The sequence below is a fragment of the Peromyscus eremicus genome, chromosome 22 (genome assembly GCF_949786415.1).
Source record: "Peromyscus eremicus chromosome 22, PerEre_H2_v1, whole genome shotgun sequence".
NCBI lineage: Eukaryota > Metazoa > Chordata > Mammalia > Rodentia > Cricetidae > Peromyscus > Peromyscus eremicus.
Genome location: NC_081437.1, coordinates 15,994,662 through 16,018,283, shown reverse-complemented (window position 1 = coordinate 16,018,283; position 23,622 = coordinate 15,994,662). Strand labels below are relative to the sequence as shown.

Here is a 23,622-nt window from a genome sequence, read left to right as displayed (position 1 = left end):
CACCTCATGCCCCACTGCGTGTAGAGACTTCAGTCTTCCGTCTGTTGTGTCTGCAGCACGCAAACATAAATTAAATATTGCTCAAGATGACTGTGCTCCTAGAGAGGATCGTACTGACAAGGAATGACTGGAAAGCCAATAACTTCATTGTTGGGAGGGGGAAGAAAGAGAAACCTCTAGAGAATGCCTACCCATCCCTGGAAACAAGGCTGTAGCCTGAGGCTACTTACTGGAGGGAACACTCATTCATTGTGAGCGTCCCTGACCGACATAAATGACTATGTTGGTCCTACATCGTCGGACAGTGTTACAGTGAATACCAACCCGGTTAACTAAGACATGGGGTCCGATGTGTCTCCCAAGGTGGGCCAAGTTAAAATGGGGCTGTCTATCTAGGACATGAGCCGTAGTTGTCTGGGAAGTGACTACTGATGGCACCCTCCCCTCACTCCTTTATGTAGCCCAGGCCCTTGCCACTTTGTTTGGGGGTCTCCCGACTTCTGTGTTGTCATTTATTCATGGGGTTTTCCTTCCCTTTTCTTTGGTTTCAGATGCGAGTGTCTCTCTGACTTATGTGGTGTCCCCGTTTGTGAGGTGGGATCTACTCCCCGCATAGTCTCTCGTGGAGATGGGACACCTGGAAAGTGCTGTGATGTCTTTGAATGTGTTAATGGTACGTGGGGTTTCTCTTGTTCTCAGAGAGTGGACGTTGGTGGAGCAGGAGGTGGAGGGAGGGGCCAGCCTAGTTCTTTCTGCCCATTAGAGCAGGGAGCATGCTTAGAGACACGGGGAAGGCCACTCAGAGAGGGGACTTGCTTAGCCACTGTGCAGCTAAGAGAGAGGGACGTATCACCCTGTCATAGAGAACCTCACAGATTCAGGAGAAGATCGTAAGATGTGGTGTGTCCGAAGTTCAGTCTGGGAATTGCAGGGGAAATAAAGGGGGAGTCAGAGAGCCTGTTACATAGTTTCTGTCATCCAGTGTCCTGTCCCCATGTCCGGAGATAATCTCACTGAAACCACATGGGAAAAAAGACCTCGTTCTTCTAGGCCGGTGTTTCCCTAGTTAAAGAACATCTTAGGGCCGGGCGGTGGTGGCGCACGCCTTTAATCCCAGCACTCGGGAGGCAGAGGCAGGTGGATCTCTGTGAGTTCGAGGCCAGCTTGGTCTCCAAAGCGAGTTCCAGGAAAGGCGCAAAGCTACACAGAGAAACGCTGTCTCGAAAAACCAAAAAAAAAAAAAAAAAAAAAAAAAAAAAGAACATCTTAGATCAGTGTTTGGGAGCAGTATCGGCCAGCTTTAGACTTGACCCTCCTGGCTCTAGATCAAGGGCTCCAGTGTCATAGGATCCCTTCAACAGAACTTGCCTCTTACCTTCACCCTTCACGGAACAGCTTTGGTATTTGGCAACCTGATGTTTATTAGATCTAGACGTTGGGAGAGTAGAAAAACCTGAACCATGCTCCTCTGTTGGAATTTTTCGAAAGGGAAAAGCAAAACAACGTAATTGCATTGACCACGACCACTGTCTGTGCATGGGCGAAAGTAGGGACCGTTAAGCAGCTCTCCCAAAATACATTGCACACACAGAACCTGGCAGTGACTACTGCCTGTGAGAATCCAGTCTTTGGGAGGTCTCCTTCCCGCTCTCAGGTTCCCATGAACACATCCCCCACCCCCCACCCCCACACACCCCACCACACAAAGACACACACAAAGAGGTCCTCCTAATGTGGAATCCTACTCGAATTGTGACCTTGTATTTTCCAGTCACGTGATCATGTGTCTTGTTGCTTTGGTTTCCACTGAAGAAACAGTGGTAGGGTAGCTGGGTGATTAGGAAAAACCTCAGACCAAACCATGTCAGATGGGAATTGGTGGGGAAGGCTCGAGGTCACCGGGAGCCTCGGTTCCACGACGCTAGACTGAAATGAGTAATAGTAATTTATGCGTCAAGTGTAAATAGTCTTTATTATTCTGTGTGCTCCCATTCTGTCCACACTCACAGAACACCACCCTGGGTGTTGGTGGTGGAGGATGGAGACAGGAAGGCTAGAGTAAGCATCCCGATGTACAGATTTTATAAATAGAAACCTACAAGGGTAGGTGTGGGGAAAGTTCCATGGGCTTAAATCTCTTTGAAGTGCTTCCCATCACTCCTGTTACCACCCAGCCAGTGGTTTTTTTTGTCTGTTAAATCCGAGCCAGTGGACAAGCAGACCTCTCCCTTCTGACCGAGCCGCAGTATGATTTACTGCAGGTGATACTCTGTGAATGCTTAACTTTCACCGTTTTCTGTGAATACTTAACTTACGCCATAACTCTTGCACCACTTGAGGCAGACATCACCACTCCTTTATCCCAGGGCTTTGCACTACCTCAGATGTGTTCTCTTGCACGGCTGTCTCTCCTTCATTCTGTAAGGAGAACCGCTAGGAAGGTTAGTCCTTCCGTCTGTCTCATCACATGTCTGCGGATGTTGGCTTAGCACATGCCGCGGGAGTGGGGTGGGGGTGGGGGTGGGGGTGGGAGGGTCCCCCCAGATTTTCTTGATTTAACAAGTGAATGATCTGATGGATAAACCCTCTTTGTGCCCTTGAGAAGTGATTGATAACACGCCTGCTGGCAGAGGGGTCACTTCACAGGAGTCCCCCGTGTTCCATGGTCCCACACCTCCCTCTGACGTCATTCTTCTGCCAAAAACACCTGCAGAACATTTGCTTCGTTTCTCTGGATAAGGAAGATTGCCCATCTTCTCTCTTTGCTCCTTGAAAACCAAGTGCTAGGCTTCTCTATCAGTCAGAACATGGACCATGCCTTCTCAGCAACCTTGATACTGGTCTTCGTGGCTTGCCATTACTTGTAGACACTTCTTATAGAACTCTGACCTTAAGAATAAGATTGACCATCTGACAGCCAAAGCGAGTTACTGTGTTCCCTGGAGTTGCTCCTTCTCACCACGGATTTGTTGTGTTATCCTTATTGTTTCTCATCTTGCTGTGTATTATCTTGTGCTATATTGGCCATTCGGTTGTAGGAGACTAGGCAGTAACTCTAATTCTGTGAGAACTCTAATTCAGTACCATGGGATTTTTTTTTAAGGCTGATCTATCTTTGCGGGTATCTTGTTTATTTTGACAGGGACGTGTCATACATACATCCATGTGTATTTATATGTGAATTTATGTGATTTATATCATAGTCTCTCCCTCAGTCTTTCTCTTCTTATCTCTATCTATCTCTCTCTCTCTCTGGTGTGTATGCACATGGGCCTGTGCGTATGAGTGTGTGTGTGTGTGTGTATATGTGTGCGTGTGTATATGTGTGTGTGCATATGTGTGTGTGTGTGTGTGTGTGTATGTGTGTTGGGGGAGGTACAAGGAAAAGACAGAGGGATGAGGGAACGAGAACCAGGGGGAGGGAGGGAAACAGAAGAAACGGAGAGGAACTTGCTTATCCACAAGGATTTGGGGCAGCTATACCCTGAGAACAGGTTTAATAACATAGTGGTTAAATATTAATTAGAAGAGAGAAGACTAGTCATAAGGTTGTCAGCCCCAGTTGAAAGTGAAAATTAAACAGAGCCCACGCAAGTATGCAGGCTGATGGGTGTCTTTGTAGTCCATGTAGTTTCCAGAGTTAAATATCACGCCTTGCCCCCCAGCTTCCCTGTCATTAAAATGTAAAAGGATGTAGGTTCTTATTCGTAGAGGCAAAAAGGCCCGCTGGATAGAGCAACACACAGTCCCTAATGGCGACTTCTTTCTCACGTGGAAATTAAGAAGGCAGCACCGAGCAGTATGTTATGTGTTCAGTCGCTTCAACAGCACAAATATAGAAACCAGTACCCTGTTGCCAGGCTCCTGAATAGAAGGCAAGAATTACCACTGAAACTCGGTGAAAGGGCAGATGTGCACAGCTGGACCTTGGTGTCTGGATTACTGTCTTGTGGTCTGAGAAGTCCCCAGTTACATCCACAGGTAGACCCCAGTTGAGGAAAGAGTAGATTGACAGTTAAGTGTCGAAGCAGAGATTTCACAGTTAAGACTCGGCTCCTGAGCTGACCCGTGGGGCTCCCGGGACTTTTTAAAAATATAACATTAAAATGAAGATGCAAATTTTGAAAATGGTCCCAAAATGAATTCCAGAGCTCTTGAGTTCCCTAGGCTGGATGAATAGACTGGAGAGCTCCCTCCATAAGCCTTGGCTTGGTCTTATATTGGTAGATGAGGGGAGCAGAGAGTGGCCGTGTGCAGCACATGTTTGCCGTGGGCTTCTCTGATGCAAGCTGAGAGGAAGGTTTCTTGAGCAGTGACGCCAGAAACCACAGGAACAAGTGATAAGATTGAGTGGTGACCCGTCGGCCACCTCCTTCAAGAAACAACTGTATCTGTCCCAGCTCACAGGCAGATGTTTTATCAGCGGTGAGCTGGAGCTGCCCTGCCGACCTCACAGTTCAACATACCTGTCTGCTCCATTGTGTCCTTATCTCCCCTGCCATCATACGCATGTCCCACCTCTCAGTCCGTAGGCTCTGGCTCTTGAGACACCAGCTGTAGAATGCGGAAGTAACCAGCAGTCATGCTTAGACACACAGCTTCCCGGTGTGTGCACGAGGCACCTAGATAAATAGAATATTTGGTGTGAATGACATCATCAGCAACAGACTCCTCCGGGGTGACTTAGTTATATAATATGTTCCCCAAGTAAGTCAGTGCTATCATGGTATTGGAAACATATCGATTGAAACTTCCAGAAATTGTTTCAGCCTTATAATCTTTAACACTGAGCATACTGAGCGAGACTAGGTACAACTTGAGGTCACTCCATGTTCAACAGTGTAAGAGTCTGTCACCTGAATAACAGGAGGAGAGCTTCACTTTTCTCAGGCATGCCAAGAGTGGTGGAAGGCAGGGGAGAGAAAGGCGGGTCGCTTGTGTGCACAGGATTAACCTGGAGCGGTTTAAGATGGGCATGGACTAAATTCATAGGAAGGCAGCAGGATGCAGTGTGGCTTGTGTTTTTAGCCTGTTCTTGGACCTTTCCAGACATCTGCCTGTCCCTGTGGTGCTGATCTCCCAGTAGTATTAAAGGACAGAGATTGAATGTACAGTAACATTTAAGGGTCTTAATTAAGACTGGGACATCTGGCCGGGCAGTGGTGGCGCACGCCTTTAATCCCAGCACTCGGGAGGCAGAGTCAGGCGGATCTTTGTGAGTTCAAGGCCAGCCTGTTCTACAGAGCGAGATTCAGGAAAGGCGCAAAGCTACACAGAGAAACCCTGTCTCGAAAAACCAAAAAAAAAAAAAAAAAACAAAACCGGGACGTCTGAAGTAAAGTCATGCACAGGAAAGACACATTCAAAATCAGCTTTCTCATCATGTAAGATGTTGGTCTGTAAACCCAATCTGGAGCATGTTAATAAGAAAGCAGTGACTAAGGGCATCTGAGAAGAACCGTTCCCCTGTCTGCATGGCAGTTATGTGCAGTAAGGGCCCAAGGTCAGAGTGTCTCCCAGTATAGAAATGGAGAGAATCCAGTCGTTTGAAAGAAAGACTCTGTTTGGGGTGTTATTTATTGCACACTCCTGTTGTTCCCCAGAGCCTTAGTAAGCTAGTGCTCATGAGAGGATTCTGCGGTGTTTTAAGTATTGTCCCTTTTCCCTAGTTCTAAATTCCTGTTTTCTTGGCATCTCCTGGCATAGTACGGAAGTATCCAGTAGAAAAGGTCTGTTTCCCCTTCTGGTACTTGGAAGCCTTTATGCCTGGTCTTTTAATTCTGTCAGTCAGAGGGACACTGGGAGAGATTGTCCAGCTGCTACATCCCACTCCCACCCACCCCCCACCCCTCCACCCCTCCGGTCACACGCCTGTCACACCTTCGGCTTCCTACACAGATCACCCCACAGTGGAAAGAGACCAGTGGCAACATAGAAGCTGCCCTCCACTAAAATTGAAGAAAAAATGCAGCAGGAGTAGACCTGGGCAGGGTTGGAGGTGGTCCTCCATTTTCACATTTCCTATGAAGTTCCGTGTTTCAGCCTTTCCCTGGGATACCGGTCACCTTCAGCCAATCAGAACTCGAGTCCTCCAGCAGTGGATAGTATGGCTCTCTCCTTCAAGAGCTGTGGGACGTGAGGTGGAAGAGAAGCTAACGGAATAGAGAAATAGAAATTGCCCGACACAGGGGTTGGGAATTTAGCTCAGTGGTAGAGCGCTTCAAGGCCCTGGGTTCAGTCCTCAGCTCCAGCGGGGAGGCGGGGGGGAGAAAGAAAGAAAGAAAGAAATTGCCCAACACAAAGCACATGGAGCAGTCACTGAGAGACACTTCCATACCAAGGAGTGCAAAGTCCACCGTGGTACTGTTTGTTTCTGCTCCAGTTAGAGGGGAGTGGCCAGATCTTCGTCACCCTAAGGTTCACATCCGTCTTCAACAGGGGAAGTATAATTGGGCATTGCTCCTCCAAGACTACCAGTAGCCTTTTCATCACACACGTATTTGGAAAGCTCTTTCTAATTAATTTCAACATCAAACGTCAAGACTTCATTTTGCCGATTGGTTTTCTTTTGTTTTAACCCGGAAAGGCTTACCCTAAAGGTTGTTTTCTGGACTGCAATTTTGGAGACTCTCCGTCTCTCTTAAGCTTGACCCCTGCGCCGTCATCCCCATAGGTGCTTTAGCTGGTTGACTAACTGTCCCCATTCTCCTGTCAGTCAAGCATCTTCCCTGGATGCTTCTACACACCTCACCGTAAAACCAAGTCCTGAGGCAGCTCTGTGCATGACCAGAGTTTCATTCCTTCCTCTTTCAGACCCTGCCCTGAGATTTGTGGCTTCACCTCTGTGGTGAATGTGGTTAATTAACGAAGCTAAATAATTAATATTGGTTGGCTTGCTTTTTTTCCAGTCTGAATGGATGTTGAAAGGGACCCCCCCCTCCCCCCGCACATCAGGGGCTCCCTCTCAACCCTGAATTCAGCACAAACCACACCCAAACACCTGTTTCCACAGAGAGATCCTTTTTTGTTGTTTTTGTTTGTTTGTTTGTTTGTTTTGTTTTTTGTTTTTTGAGACAGGGTTTCTCTGTGTAGCTTTGCACCTTTCCTGGAACTCGCTCTGTAGCTCAGGCTGTCCTCGAACTCACAGAGATCCTCCTGCCTCTGCCTCCCGAGTGCTGGGATTAAAGGCGTATGCCACATCTGCTCGGTGAGAGATCCTTTATTAAGCAGGGAAGAAGAATTAAAGTGGCTGCTTTCTGACTCTGGCAGAAAAACAGCAGCCAGTGACCTTGCAGGTGTCATTTTAAGAGGAGAAGAAGAGGAAGTCTGTGTTAGAATGGGCTAGGATGCTGTGGTAAAGGAGTGCTGTGGTTAGGGGACAAGGGAAAGGGGGCAGGGGTGTCTGTCCTAGAGAGACAAAGGACAGCCTCTGGATAGAGAGGAGACAGACATGGCACATAGGCAAATAGCAGTTTATAAAGGTAAAGGAGGAAACCCTGTATTGGGATGAGATGCTTCATTTTAATAGGGCATGTTAGCTGGGTAAACCAAAGGGGGCTTCTGATTGCTTAACTTTGGTCGTCAGCCTCAAGAGGAGGAAGTGGCCAAATAAGGGACTAGACCTTGGTAGGAATGTAATCTAATGGTTTTATCAAGGTAGAGGGAATAGGGGAGAAGGGCAAGGCCTGCCAGAGCCACAGTGTCCCTTCACAGTTGACGTGATGTTGAAGTCTAGAAAGAATACTCCTTCCCCTAGTGACTCATTGAGTACACTGTTAGTGACGTAGCCCATTGGTCTCCATTCTTTAGCATGTGGATATATGGTTGTCTCTGCTCCATTTTTTTATTCCTTCCTCTCATCAAATTGTCCTGGCACTCTTGTCAGAAACGGTCATGCTGACGGTTTCTTTCTGAATTCTCAATTCGGAAGTGTCTTGTCTTGTCCTTACTCACGGCACACACTGTCTTGGTCACTCTAGCTTTGGGTCCCGTGTGGAAATCAGGAAGTGTGAAGTGTCTGACTTTGTTCTTCTTTTAAAGATTGTTTTGTCGATTCTGAATCCCTTACGTTTCCATGTGAGTTTTATGACCAGAGTGTCAGGTTAGACAAAAGAATGAGCTAGGACTTTGGAGTTGCACTGAGTATTAGATTAATTTAGGGAATATTTTCATCTTAACAATATTGTTTTTCAGTCTGTGTCTATTTTATCTAGAACTTTTTAATTTCTTTAAATAGTTGACCAGAGTATAAGTTTTGTACTTAAATTTTTTGTAAGTATTTTATTCTTTCTGATTCTCTTGGGAAATAGGATTTTTTTTTAAACTTTATCTTCTGAATATTTATTGGCAGTGTATAGAAATTCAATTTTCTTATATTGCAGTTTGTACCCTGTAACCTTGCTGAAGTTGTTTATAATGTCTGATAGATTTCCAGTGAATTTTTTCGGGGTTTTATTATTATTATTATTTAAGATCATGGCACGTGCTTCTAGAGATAGGCTTATTTCTTCCTTTCCACTCTGGATGCTTTTTACTTATTTCCTTTCCCTAACTGTCTTGGCATTATAATGTTAAACTGATGTTCTAAGAACAGACATCATTGTCTTTTTCTTGGTCTTCGGGGAGGAAAGTTTAGTCTTCCAACATTGCTAAGTGTGATGTTATCCGTGAGTCCTTGTAGACCCTTGTGTTAGCTTTGTTCCCAGTGTGATTTAAAAAAAAAAAAAAACTTAAGAAATACAACTTAGGAAGAAAAGATTGATTTTGGCTTATGGTTCTAGGTTCACTGTGGCCTGGCCTGTTGTTCTTAGGGCTGTGGCGAGACAGTAGCATCCTTGCAGAAAGGGCATGTCAGCCAGAGGAGGAGGAGAGAGAGGAGGGTTCCAGGGACAAGATATACCCTTTAAAGGCATGCCCGAGTTCCTCCAGCAAGGCTCCACTAATAGTCCAGTCAGCTGTGAACTTAATGGATTAACCAGTTGATAAAGTCTGTGCCCTGACAAGCCATGTATATCTCAGTAGCCGAATCTTCAACACACAGTCCTTGGGTGATGGTGGGACTGAGAATACCCTTCGTATCCAAAGCAAATCAACGCTATCTATCAAGGTGCCAAAGTTTCTTCCTAGTCCTTATTGCTGAGTGTTTTTATAATGGAAGAGTTTTGGATTCCTTCAGATGTTTATTCTGCAAAATATGCAAAAATGCAAGAAAATAGTTCTTGTCCTTTATTCGGTTGACATGTCTTATTAAAAGGAACTTATTTTTGAATAATTGAACCAGCTTGGCACTATGTAATACATACCAGTTAGTCATAGTATTTAACCCCTTGTATAGCCGTAAGATGTGGCCTGGTAGTAGCGTCTTTGAGAATGTTTGTCTCAATTCACGGGAGATACTGATCTGTGGTTTTATTTTCTGATGGTGTCTTTTGTCTGGTTGGTATTAATTTTCAGCAAAAAAAAAAAAAAAAAAAAAAAAAAAAAAAAATCATTGGTCTCATACTGAGAGTTTTGAATATGAAACTGTTAAGTCCTTAGCAGAAGTAACCATGGGATGGAATGTAGAATACCAGCTTTCAGTTCAAGGACTATGGTTTTCAGTTCTGCCATTTGCTAAAGATGTATTTTTAAGACAAGTGATCAGCCGGGCGGTGGTGGCGCACGCCTTTAATCCCAGCACTCGGGAGGCAGAGCCAGGTGAATCTCTGTGAGTTCGAGGCCAGCCTGGCCTACCAAGTGAGTTCCAGGAGAGGCGCAAAGCTACACAGAGAAACCCTGTCTCGAAAAAAAAACCAAAAAAAAAAAAAAAAAAAAAAAAAGACAAGTGATCTAGAATTCCGTCGCTTCTAGCCTTGTGATCATACCTGCCTCATATCTTTGTATTGAGATTAAATGAGGTAATGGATGTTGCTGGCCTAGCACTAATAATTCGTTATCGATTGTTAAGCCAAGAAGGGAAACAAAGAGCTGAGTGAACAGGCCTACCTAAATCTTTGGAAGCAAAGCAAAAGCCAGTATGAAAACAGAATCCTTGTTCAAAGATCAAGAATTAGTAAAATACAGTCAGTCTCGCATACAAGTGTCATGGTCTTAGAGGGTTACCTGTGATGGGGTGGAGGAAGTCAGGCTAGATCTTGCCAAGGAGCATTTCAGTTCCTCTGTGTGAATGGGATAACTGTGTGTTTTGTTTTTACTGGGCGCTCGTCCCTCCGTGAGGGTTAAATTCAGTTTAGTACATTTCCATCAAATTAGAACTTCCTGCTGACAGAACATTCTAGAGGCTATTTCAAAACGTACAAAGACGGCACTCAAAACTGACCTCAAATGTGCCTTGTTTAGTTGAGTTTCTTTTATTAAAATATGATTACATCATTTCCTCCCTTCCCATTCTTCCTTCAAACCCCCCTCTTGTGTATCTCCCCCCTTCCACCTTGCTCCTCGTGAAATCATGACCTCTAGAGAGAGAGAGAGAGAGAGAGAGAGAGAGAGAGAGAGAGAGAGAGAGAGAGAGAGAGAGAAGAGCATGTGTGTGTGTGCCTAAATAAATAAATACGAGACCTACTCAGTCCAGCTAGTGTCACTTGTATGTATTTGAGTTCAGAGCTGACTGCTTTGCGTTGTATAACCCAGGTAGGCTCATGTCTCCCCCTCTTAGCATTCCTTAGTTACGTGTATTTCTTTGTCTGTGGGTGGGGCCCCATGAGATACGCCCCTGTTCCCCATGCCTTGTTTGTCTTGACTCTCTGCAGAAACTAAGCCAGCCTGCATATTCAACAGCGTGGAGTATTACGACGGGGACATGTTTCGAATGGACAACTGTCGGTTCTGTCGATGCCAAGGGGGCGTCTCCATCTGCTTCACTGCTCAGTGTGGGGAGTTGAACTGCGAACGATACTATGTGCCTGAAGGGGAGTGCTGCCCTGTGTGCGAAGGTAGGCCATAGCTCCCCCGGGGGGCCGAATGGTCAGAGCTTTTATTTCAAAACCGGTATAATTCAGAGGAATTTTTGTCCCCTTGTAATGGCACCATTGTCTGTCTTTTAGAATGTTGATAGTGCCTAATAGAATATGTGGAAATGCTTCCCCGAGGAAAGCTGCATTTGGGGCCCAGTCAGTGGTCACAGGTTATACGAGCTGACCCGTGATTTCCGGGTTGCTTCCTGTTGCTGCCCTGCAGCTGTAGTGGTGACATAGTAAGTCCTAGGACCAAGGCTGTTCTCACCTTAGCATGAGAGTTGGTCCTTGGATTGCTCAGCTGGAGTTAGGTTGGCCGGTCACCATCTGTCTCAGCCAGTCAGCTCAGAACCAGAACCCTGCTGCCATTTCTACCTGGAAAAGGCGTGCCACCGATTCGTCAGGTTGTAGATTGGGTGTGGCTGCAGCAGCAGCTTCAGGAGCAGGCATGTGTCAGGTGTGACTTTTAGGGACCTGTGGATTCTGTATTCCCCCTCTTCTTCAAGCAGGAGTATTTGCATGTTTCTCCCGCAGAGTCCTCCCACTTCTGCTTGTCGTAAGGAATGAAATTTCAGAATGGCACCCCGATTCTTATCCACTACACCCTACCCCCTTAAGGATCAGGAAACTGAAGTTCAGAATCTGACACATGGTGTCCTAAGCAATGGTCACATGAACCTCTTGTCCTGACTGGGTCACAGCAGACCTTTAGTCCAAAGTCTTTCTGCCCTGCTCACAAGGTGGCCTGTTCAGTTCTATACTTGTTTCCTTAAAATCCCTTTGTGTTTTTATTTATCATACAGTATTGAAAACCTGAAATATCTAATGTAGGTCAACTCTATTCCTAACCCTGAGCAGTTGTTCATAATAACGAGTCCTTTCCTTGCTTGGAAAATATATATATATATATATTTTTTTAGTCAAGACAGGAGAAAAGTAATTCACTTTTTATGTGTCACTGAGGTTGACACATAAAAAGAGAAAACCACCGCAAACTTTTAACTTTCCCAACTGATTGCTCTCTAGCCAACCCTCGTTCACAGTAGAATCAGAAACTGCATCACAGTTGGCGTTGTAAAAACCAGATAGGAAGCTCGGTGTTAATAGTCTCAGTGCATGCATCTGATCACCTCCCAACCTCCCAGAATTCAGATCCAAGCTCAAAGCAGAATGAAGTATGCACTGCAATACTTTTTATAAGGACTGGAGAACGTCCTAAAGGTCTGTAGACCTCTTCCATCTAACTTGGGTATACATGCCCTCTGCCTCATTAGAATCCGCACTAACCTCTACACTTAACCTGGGCTCTCTCATCTTACTCATTGACGTCAGTTTTTAATGTATTTTTAGTAAAGAAAATGTAGTGATTTACCGATGGTTCTCCTTACAGAGATACTGGAGGCTATTTTTGCATCCATTATTTTTATATTCTTGCCAGTCATTTCGGAATATTTCTTTTTATGGTAGTCTTGTCTAATTCTGTCTTTCAACCTTGTCTGTTACTTAGCTGCCCAAATGACGGGAAGGAAAATGGTATAAATACAGTCCTCTTCCAGGGTGCCATCCGTGACTCAGGGAATGTCCAAACGAACCTTGCCATGCAGAAGGCTGCATTGAGGACCTACTATGCTCCTTCCCAGTGTCCTCTTTGGCCTGTGGAGACCACCACAGTCAGTTCACTTAGTCCCAGATGTAGCAGTTATCATTTTGAGTTCAAAGGACAATGCTCTTTCTCCTTTGCAGGTAGTGAAATCGAAGTATAAAAAAATATTTAATTCAGCGGCTCAAAAGACTTTCTCAGAGCCTAAAACGGGCCTGCATTTTCTAACTACCAAAGCTTGTCTCTATCCCCGTATCTTGCCAGTCTTAGGAGTGATGGCACCAGCATACCTATTTTTAGGTCACATCCCTCCTAACACCGGTGTCAAGATGAGTCGATAAAAGTCCCGTTATAACTGCTGCCTGTGGATGGAGTCCCAGGGACCCCTTCCTGTCAGTCCCCAGTTTCCACTGATCACAGTTGGAGTAGCATTGAGGGGCGGAACCTGGAGGAAACCGCCTCCAGGGGCGGGCAGAGGTCAGGTTTGGGAGGCTCAGCCTCATTCTGAACTCGTGTTTCGCTGTAGATCCCATCTATCCTTACAACAACCCGGCTGGCTGCTACGCCAATGGCCAGATCCGCGCCCACGGGGACCGGTGGCGGGAAGACGACTGTACTTTCTGCCAGTGCATCAACGGAGAACCTCACTGCGTGGCCACAGCCTGTGGGCAGAGCTGCATGCACCCCGTGAAGGTGCCCGGGGAGTGTTGCCCCGTGTGTGAAGGTAAACCTTGGGAATGTAATGAGCGTCTGGCCACCACGTCTCCTGTCGAGGAAGCTTCTGCCAGTATGGTCTTGTTTTCCTTTTCTTATTTCCTTCGGGCATAATGTCTGCTTCGTGCTGTTACTGGTTGCAGACAAATTTATTATACAACCCAAATTCGTCGTTCGGGGAAAGTGTTGCAAATTTAAAATGAGAATAGCATGGGCTTTACTTTAAGCATGGCACATGTGCTCTGTCTGAACACATGACACAGTGCAAGGAGGCATACATTCTGAGTCAGTTCACTGCAAGCCTGCTTAATACCCAAAGGTCAAGACAAAGAAATAAAATCAGAAGTTAGAGCCCTAACTCAGGCACAGCATGTTCAGCTTGTGATACCTCATAGCCCCAGAGCGCTGATGGCCAGAAAAAAATCCCAGAACTCTCAACGGCGATTCACACTGGCTAGTGCCTCATTCTGAGCACCCTGCTGCCCGTCTACGGCTAAGGCTGAGACGACCGTGGCTTCCGGTTCCTCTAATTCTTTGCCTTATGACCCGGTTCCCCACGTTGACTGCGTCTTTTCCTGCTCCGTAGAGAGCAGCTAAGGCAATGCTAGGTTCATTTCTCTGAACCAACTGCTGTTAAGTTCACCTCCTGTACCCTGAGAAGATACTTTGCACACATTCTTAACTCACCCATGTTGGTCCTCATAAACGTGAGGTGATTGAATATTTTTTTTTTTTTTTTATTATTCTGACAAAGCCAATAGATGATCCGTACTTAAGAAGCATTTTGCTTGGTAAAATGAATGACTATAGGCCAAAATCTATGTTGAAGACAGATCCCTGTAGAATTTGTAATAAGAAATGGGCAGGCTTGCTTCCAGAAAATGATCTAATTAAGGTCTTTTTTAGTATGAAGGGTTTTTTTCTTCTTTTTTTTTTTTTTCTGGTTTTTCGAGACAGGGTTTCTCTGTGTAGCTTTGCGCCTTTCCTGGAACTCACTCCGTAGCCCAGGCTGGCCTCGAACTCACAGAGATCCGCCTGGCTCTGCCTCCCGAGTGCTGGGATTAAAGGCGTGCGCCACCACCGCCCGGCTTTTTCTTCTTTTTTATGGACCAGTTGTGTGTGTTAATTGCCATCTACTACAAGAGGCGGCTTCTCTGTCGAGGGTTGCCGGGTGCAGGGATCTATGGGTACAGCATTATGTCATCCGAAGTCGTTTGATGGGGCCGCGTTCATTTAGCAGAATAACAGTGGTTGGTGTTCCCCTCGGCCTATGACACAGAGTATCAGGACATCCTTTGCTAGCATCTGACTTGTCGGGCATTAAGACTTGAGTTTGGCGAATGGCGTGAGCTAGCCTCAGAGGGATCAGACTTACTGAAGACCTTGAAAACCACGGGAAAGAAATGGAAGCTGGAGGACCCTTGTACTGTGGACATCGCCAGTCCCCTCACTGTACTCTGCACAGAGTACAGCCACCACCCGCCAAGACTTTATAGCTTCCAGATGACAGATTTCGTGGAACTCACCCCCACACACACACACACTCCTCTCCACCCCCTCGTGGAACTCACCACACCCTCACACACTCCTCTCCACCCCCCGAAGGCAGGTAGCATTGTGGAGCTGCAGAGAGGAGCAGGGGAAAGCTGTATTGTTCCCCAGTGGACTTGGCAAGAGGGCCTTGCTGATAGGGGTAGGGTGGCAGGGCCCGACCCTAAGAGTTATGGACAGTCTGTTGTCAACCTGGAATATTTAAGTCCCAGTGTGTGGATGATAAAATAAGCAAATAATAATAACAAACACATAGCTCAGTTAAAAAAAAAAACTTTTAACCTCAAGTATTGCTGCCTAAGTTCAAAATGAAGCTTTTAGAGTTTGTGACGGAACTAGGTTGGGAGTGGTGTGTGTGTGTGGCGGGGTGGAGGGGAGGGGGGGGACGGGGACGAGACGGACGGACGGACACAGGACACAACCCAGAGTATGTGTGCCGTTGATTTTGTCTTAGCTTGAAGAGGTGTCGGGGTTGCCACTGTTAGTTGGGTCACTTCGTGTGTGGGTTCTGTGGCATCTGCACAGAATTGTGACCTGATTCTTGACAGCTTAGGAAAAGAGTTACAGTGTGAGTGAGCCCTTAATACCAAGAGCTTAATGGAGAACCTCCTGCAGCCTAGAGAAGCCAAAGGGAAAAGGAGACACCTCCCAGAGCACACTTAGGCTGGATTTTCAATTAAACCGGGGAGAAGAGAAGGCATGTCTGTGTTGAAGTGTCGTGAGGTATGAACTTGACATTTGCGCCCAACTTTGTGTATCCTTTGTGATGGGCGCTGTGCCGAAGGCCTTATTGTCCCATTTTAGAGATGAGGAAGTAAAGGCTCAGAGAGACCGTGTGGCATAGCTGAACTCTATTTTTATTTTACTTTTCCTGCTGACTCCGTACCCGATGTTTCCCCTTCCTTTATGAATCTTCATTCAGTACTGGCTTTTGGCCCCTTGTCCGGGAGAGACGAGTGGAGTGGAGTGGCAGGGGTAGGAGATCGTTTGCAGCTCGGGAAATTTCTATAAGCATTTGGGATGTGATCACCCATTGACCCTCTACCCCGGTTCCCAGAACTCAGGGGAGGGTGCCCTTGAGACACCTTCAGAATTGCCTTTGCAGCCTCCTGTCTGGGTGGCCCTCTCAGGCTTGACAACACAGTGTTTTTACAGTTCACCTCCAGCTCCTGCTGGTCCCTTGTTTGTCTCTGTGTTCCTCAGATCTCTCAGAAGATTGCATTGTCTAGTCCTCGGAGAACTCATCCAGCTAGTATTTCTTTTGTTTTTCACTGTAAGCCCAGTAGCAAAGATGGTATTGGTTCTCCATGATTGTCACCGTAAGATGTAATAAAGGCAGAGTGATTTTTCTTCATACAGAGTCAAAATTCAGAGACTGATACTGAGAAGTTACTGATAAATAATAAGCATTACTAAATAAATTTTTTAAAAAAATCATACAAGCTGAGAAGGTCTTATTGTATAGAGTCCAAGAAAATCTATGCAACCATTTGAATACATTTTTCTCATTAGCCATTCCGTAGTATTGTTAATGTCCAGTGATTTCAGAATAGCAAGAGTGGTATGAAATAAGAAAAAAAAAAAATCCCAAGATGTTACTGAGTAAGAAATGAGCCATCAGCCAAAATCATTTACAAACAGAACTACTGGTGTGTGTGTGCGCGATTTAGACCCATAGTAAACTCCTGCACACACACACACACACACACACACACACACACACACACACACACACACTTGCGTAATGAGTGCTGACCCTCTCTTTTTAGCTTTGTCTCGGGGTACTCAGAATGTGAAATCAGAAGAGCGAACCCCACACGGGCATTGTGGTTTTGAATGTTTCCAGAATAATTCACAAATCACCAAATGTAGCGTGTTAGGACCTCCAGAGAGAGAGAGAGAAAACCTTGGGGCCGCCATTGTTATTAAAGATACTTACCTTCCGAGTGACAGCATAGTGTGACTGCCTACTCCCAGAGGACCGGAACATGAATCTGGGAACCCTTGAAGACAAGGCTGTCACTTGACAGCTAACTTGATTCAGAAGTACTTAAGTGCTTGTGAAGTTGTCACTTAAGTACTCTCGTAATGAAGTCTTAGGGAGTTATTGTCAACACCCCATTCGGGCGTACAGATAAGCCCAGGCCATTTCAGTCTGTAGTCTTGGAACCGATTGTATCCTCCTGTATGGCTTTGCTGGCTTTTCTCCGCGTCTCCTCCTGTTCATCAGTCTCTTTGGTTTGGTTTGGTTGTTTGGTTTTTTGAGACAACCTTTCCTCTGTGTGCTCTGGCTGTCCTAGAACTCGCTCTGTAGACCAGACTTGCCTCGAACTCAGAAATCTGCCTGCCTCCTCTGCCTCCGGAGTGCTGGGATTAAAGATGCATGCCACCATGCCCAGCTAGTCTCATTAGTTTTTAATTTCACTCAAAAAGAGCTAGGATAGAAATGCATGGAATAAATATGAGGTTTTCGATATAGGTATATATATGAAAGACCTGTCCATATTTTTTTTTTAAATCTAAAATTTAAAGTGGAAAGGACAGCGGACTAAGTGCCATCTTACTTGCAGTCCCTAATGACAAACATTGCTTGCTGACTTACTGTGTGCCAGGCCTGAGTACAGTGAGAACGTCATCTCATTTCACCCTGCAAGATCCTTAGCGCAGGTGCTAGATCGTCACCGAGCTCACAGCTCAGAGGTTCTGTATCTTGTTTAGGCTGTACAGCAGGCACGTAGCAGCACTGTGTCCTCAAAGCCCAGGCTCTGGACTTTATACTTACACTTCCTCAAACCATATAGTGCACCCCACAAAGAGGCCACATCCCTGTCGGACAAGGAAATTCCCCATGTTCTCCTGAGTTATTAAGTGGTGACTACATGTAAGTAGATGCTTAAAACCTTTTCTGATGAAAAAGCTGTGAGCAGAGGCAGGAAGGAAGGAGAGTGAGAATGGAGGAGCAAACCCAATGCTTCCCTTGCATCTGAGTCTTCTTATCTGACAAATAGCCTAATAAGAAAGGATCACCTTAGCCAAAGCCTGAACCGCCATCTGGACCCCTAACCAGTTGAAGGAAGAACAGCTTTTGGAGTGCTTGTGTTTGAAACACATTTTGAGGTCAGGGTGCAGAGTGTCACCTACATTTGACATCAATGGGCCTGTAGCTCCAGGCGGTATGGACCCGCCAGCTTCCCTTTGCATGCTGGGAGTTACACCAAGCACACTGCTCTTGGCTCCGTCACAGAGGTAGCCCCTGGGGCCTCCCATGACTGGTGTGTAACCTGAAGTAGGCTCTTTCCTGGTTCAGCTCCTCAAGGCTGGAATTTCAAAGCTTTATTAAGGTCTCCCCAGGCTCAGGCCAGGGCCAACTGTCCTGTTTAATACATACTGCGTTCAGAGCACCCTGCATGCATGTGTAGATGCTCCTCTGTGTTGTTACTCACTTCTTTACACAGGCAAGAGTGATTTTTTTTTTTTTTTTTTGCCACAGTTAGGTGTTTTTAGTAACTTGGTCATTTTCTCCTCAATACTATCACATACATAAACTCCCTAGGCTGATTGCTAATGTCATGCAGAACCTAAGGACAGAATGAAACTTGGTTTTGTTTTGTTTTTCTTTTTTAAAAACAAAAGCAAAAACTTTTCTAGCTGAAGGTAAAATAAGGCAGAGAAGGAAATCTGCTGCTAAGATGTGTGAAGTGCTTACTACATAAGAAAAAGATAAGTGACGTGTCAGGTGTCAGGCGTGGGGCCCACTTAGCGGTGACACCCGGTACAAGAGATAAGAATTACAGGGTGACTTGAAGCATTCCGGTCAGCCTCTATCTGCTGTCTCATTTTGGGTGGTGGCTGACCCGCCCAGGTGACCACTGACCGAGTATTCCCCTGGCTCACACACAGCTTCCTCTGGGGAAGAGCCGATAACTCCGACGACCTTGAAGATCTTGGAGCCAACTCCAGAGTACATCACTTTCCAAGAACTAAACACTTAGGTCACACTGTAAAGGGTAGCATTCAGAGTGATGTTCCAGTTGCCCAGGAATGAACTTGGTGCTTGGAGTTGGATGAAACTTACTTTTCCTCTCCATTTTTTTTTTTTTTTTTTTTTTTTTTTTTTTTTTTTTTTTTTTTTTTTTTTTTTTTATGTTTTTCTGAAACCAAAGCAATATCCAGTTTTTGGCTTAGGCCAGGAAGTCAAAGTTCTTCGTAGGTTTTCGGAGTTGAGTGCATGAGGGTCCGTCTTGTTACTCTGCTTCAGTATTTTTTATAACTTTTCCCCACACCGAGTTAAAGCAGCGTTACTTGTTAGCTGTTAACACGCACCCTGCTGGACATCAGGCAGCCCTTGTAATTCCGTTCACCTGGACTTAAATAAACTCTTACAGCGGAGGAATAAGAAATCCACTGTGTGGGTTCCCTATACACACACACACACACACACACACACACACACACACACACACACTAATTCCCTAGATTTAAGATGGAATGTGATTGAGCCAGAAAATCAACTGCTTCCCCCCACCACCTGGCTTCCTTGGATGTCTTACTTACTTAGGGGCTCCTGGTTCTGCCTAGGACACTGTGAGGTTCAGACATTAGGCGTGTCTTTACCTGTCTGGGATTAGCCAGGCACCTCACCTGAACATCAGAAATCTCACACCATGCTCCTCTAACTCACTGGAGGTCTGTCAGATACACTGTCTTCCTTAACATCCAGTCTTCACTGTTTTTGAGGAGTAGTATAATTTGTTCTCACAAATGTTGACGATACAGTTGAGTCAAGTTGCCCTTCGAGTGAGATTTCTACTGGCCTGCCAGAAAATTCTGTACCAGGCACATATCTGGGTGGGAATTCCTTGAAACAAGAAAAAAATGTTTCCAGCCCCGCCTTGGCCATAATGTTCCTTACTGCACAGTATCTCAAATGATTAAGCTACTGCCTCGGTAGTGGGGAATCAAGGACAGTTTGGCTGACCCCCCGTCAGCAGGGCAGTGAAGTCAGAGATGCCACAAGGTCGCATGTTATTAACATTCTGCTACATTATAGGGATTAGAACTCAGTTATGGGTGGCAGTGCCTTGGTGCCATATGTGCCGCTATTATTAGTAAGCCAAGAATAATAAAATACTCGTAATAGCCTCAGGACTGTTAGGCATGCTGTTTCATCTTTTAACTCTGAATGTCCTGGAAATATATTCCATAAATGGAAATTAAAATATAACACAGTCTATTTTCTGCTTGTCCAAATAAGGTCATATGTTGGATGCCACATGACTGTGTGTTAGCCTGGGTCTTGAACCTAAGCGCCAGAACGTTTCAGTCATGAATTTTTTTTTTTTATTTTTTTGATACTTTTGGTGTTTTTCTCTGATCCTTTAAGATATCTTGAGATATTTAAAATAGTATGCAAATATAGATGAAATGGATATAAAAGACACTGCCCATCTGACTCAGTATGACTGTCAAGATTTTACGATTTTTCACAGCTATACATAGATGTATTTTGCACATTCCTTGAGTGGTTCTTGATAGTTGTTAGATCTCCCACATCCAGCGGTAGCCAAACAGGTGGGGACCAACATGTGCAGAAGTCATTGAGCTGGGGAGAAATGCTTGCCTATTTCTTGCTCACAGCCAAGGCAGCTGCTCCATTTCTGTGTGCTTGTGCCTTTCACTTTGCACTTGATTTGAGTGACACACCTGGGCTGATCAGCACTTTGCAAATACAAATGGCAGTGGTCCTTAAACTCTCAAATTGCCCAGTGCCTGCATCTTTCAAAATCGTTCAGAGCTGATGCTCAGGCTCTGCCTCTGAGTTCCCAGATCCAGCCGTTGTGGCAGTTGGATGTTTCCTGGCAGAAGCAGCATGCAGGGGTGGGCTCTGCCCCTGCTGTCCACCTCCCCTACCTTAAAGGGTATTATTGCTAAAGAGCCTCGTGGTTTTTCTCAGGAAGATAATAATTGCATCTAATAGATCAGACCTGGCCTGCTAATTTTCATGTAATCAACAGAGGCAGGAAAACATAGTCTGGAATGCAAACTATGTGAATGAAAAATATTTAGTCATTCTTGAAATGATAGGAATGTTTTTCCAACAAGCTTAAATAAACACAATCTCTTTTGAGACTGTGTTAAACTTTTTTTGGATAAGAGACAACTCTTAGGCAACCACACAGAAGTTAATGAAGGTTATTAGGAGGCATGCCCTTCAGAGAAGGCTTGAAGAGTCTTGACAGAAAGATAGCGTCGTCCTTACAGTGCAGCTCGTCAGTGACAGAACTGGCCCCCTTTGAGCTTTGGTCGCCAAAAGAGGACTTGACATTTTAACTAGTAGCCGTTGTTTCCAACCTCAAAGACGTGATGCTTTGCTGATCATGGTGCTGTCTGACCTTCTTACTTTTAAAATCCTCACCTCCAGTCTGCCACTACCGGAAGCCTCAACTCTCAGGCAAGGACCGTCCATGGCACGTCTCTGTGGAAAGCACACAGTGGCGCTTTTCCTGGGGTCGTGTTTACTTACCGGCCGTCAGTGCTGCAAGGTCTGGTTAGCTAATGAAATGGGTTGTAAGCACAGCAGCGCTTCTGTAGTCAAGCGTCCCTGCTTTCAACATAATTCTGCAAGCAACGTGTCCGCCTCTTCCAGGAATATAATCACCCTGGTCATTTTTTGATAACTTCTTTCCTGAGACTGACTTGGCATGCTTGCACATCCTGTGGCGTACCCTCCGCCTTGCAGACTCCTGACTCTGAAGAGTTAACTAGACTTTCTGAAAGGATCGAAGTCGTTGGTGTCAGAGTCTGGGAGGGAAAACCAGGTGGTCTAGCTTGGTAAAAACTGTTCCGAAAAAAGTAAAAAGTGACGGCAAAATAAAGGCACTCTGTCTTCTGTGACACAGTGATTTACTCAGAAAATAACTAAAGACTAGTTTCCAATAGAACTTTGAGCATGAGCAGCATTTTGGCACAAGCACCTAGCCATTGGAAATGAGTATTTTTTATCAGTAATACTTAGTTGTAAATACAACTCTTGACTGATTTATTTAAAAGCATACCAAGTCACCTACTGTGAGGCTTAGAGGCAAGGACTAAACATGGATGCAGGTATTTCAACATGATTTCGACTAAATTAGACCAGGATAATTTTGACTACAGAAAGAAACTTTGAAGTAGACAGGGATCAATACAACTTAGTTTTAATAAACTTATGACTATCCTGTTTCAAGCTATTTCCAGGAACATCCTTCAGTGTACCTTGTAAGAAAAAAATTATTTCACATCATCATGAGAGCTCTGATGAGAAACGGGATACAGTCCCCAGGAGACGGTCTCAAAGGCTTTGGTAGAATGTGGTCTCGGCTTTATCTGAGTACTAAATCAAATGCCAGCCAGTCTATCAAGTGGTGCCACAGGCCAAAGGGAAAGGAGTGTCCCCTAAAGAAGGTGTGTTTCTGCCTGTGGATGTGCTTCAGTGAATGCCAAGTTGGTGGGAACAGCATCAATGCACATGTCCACCTCTCACATGTTCCTAGCATGCACTCCAAGACTAGGGCTTAGCCTCTCAGGTTGATTCAAGTTTAGTGAGGTTTTGTTGTTGCTGCTCTTGTTTGTTTGTTTTAGTTTGAGTTGATTATTCACAGTTTGGCCAACTGGGTGATCTGCTCTTTGGTTTGACTCTTGCATCTGAGAGATTGCCTGGATTCATCAGGTTGATTTGAAACAGGGCTGTCATTGGGCATCTGAACCCTTTGGGGCTACAGAAAGTTATGCTAACTACCGGTCAGAAATAAGATTTATGTGGCTGTGCCTTTGATCCCAGCACTCGGGAGGCAGAGGCAGGCGGATCTCTGAGTTCAAGGCCAGCCTGGTCTACAGAGTGAGTTCCAGGAAAGGCGCCACAGCTATACAGAGAAACCTTGTCTCGAAAAACAAAACAACAACAACAAAAAAAACCAACCAAACAAAAACAAGTAATAAGATTTGTGTACCAATATTAAATAATCTAAGAAAATCTTTAGTCTTTGTGCAGTCTTGATACTCTGGTAGTGCTTGGGGTCTGTTTTCCACATCGTCTGTTGGATCACATTAAAGAGTGGCTCATAAGCCACCCCCTCGCCTAGCACCAAACCTCACAAAGTATGTTCTGAGAGCTGACCTCATCCGTGACTGCCGTTTATTCTTCTCTATTAACGATGTACCTGGATTCTTTCTGAAGATTTACTTCCTTTATGTTGTATGTATGAATGTTTCACTTACATGTATGCATGTGCATTCTGTGCATGCCCGTTGGATCCCCTAGAACTGGGGCTATAGATGGATGTGAGCCAAAATGTGGGTGCTGGGAATTGAACCCAGGTCCTCTGCAAGAGGAACACATGCTCTTAACCGCTGAGCCATCTCTCCAGCCCCCTGTACCTGGAGTCACCCCTGATATAATTGGAATCTGTGCTGACTCAGTGGTCGAATCCCATGAGCTCTGTTCACGTGTTTGTGTCTCCGTGGCCTCTGGGTGTCTGATCCTGAGCTTGGCAGCCTGGCATGTAGTGGAAAAGCTGGAGATCTTTCCTCCTTGTTGGATGCCTATTGCTTTGCATAACAACTCACTTTTTAACTAGTTCAGAGACTCCGTTTGTTAGTGAGGCTAAAGTATGTTCAGAGATAATAAGCTGTCAGTTTCAGATGGCCTTGGGCTTTGAGTGTTCCGTGGGATCAGCAAGCTCAAATCTCCTCATGAAGCTGTCATCATCATTTCTGAGAACCAAGTTTTTAAAAGATTCCACGGAGCTTTATGCCAGATTGCTTTAA

The 23,622-nt window shown here is 45.3% G+C and overlaps 1 protein-coding gene across 2 annotated transcripts in view; it reads left to right on the top strand.

Moving 5' to 3' along the window:
- Crim1 (cysteine rich transmembrane BMP regulator 1) overlaps positions 1-23,622 on the top strand; it is a 183,853-nt gene that overhangs the window by 107,742 nt on the left and 52,489 nt on the right. For both annotated transcript variants that reach the window (XM_059248354.1, XM_059248353.1), the window contains exons 5-7: positions 552-673; positions 10,749-10,931; positions 13,079-13,276. In XM_059248354.1, the coding sequence (XP_059104337.1) occupies positions 552-673; positions 10,749-10,931; positions 13,079-13,276 (503 nt within the window). The remainder of the gene's footprint in view (positions 1-551; positions 674-10,748; positions 10,932-13,078; positions 13,277-23,622) is intronic.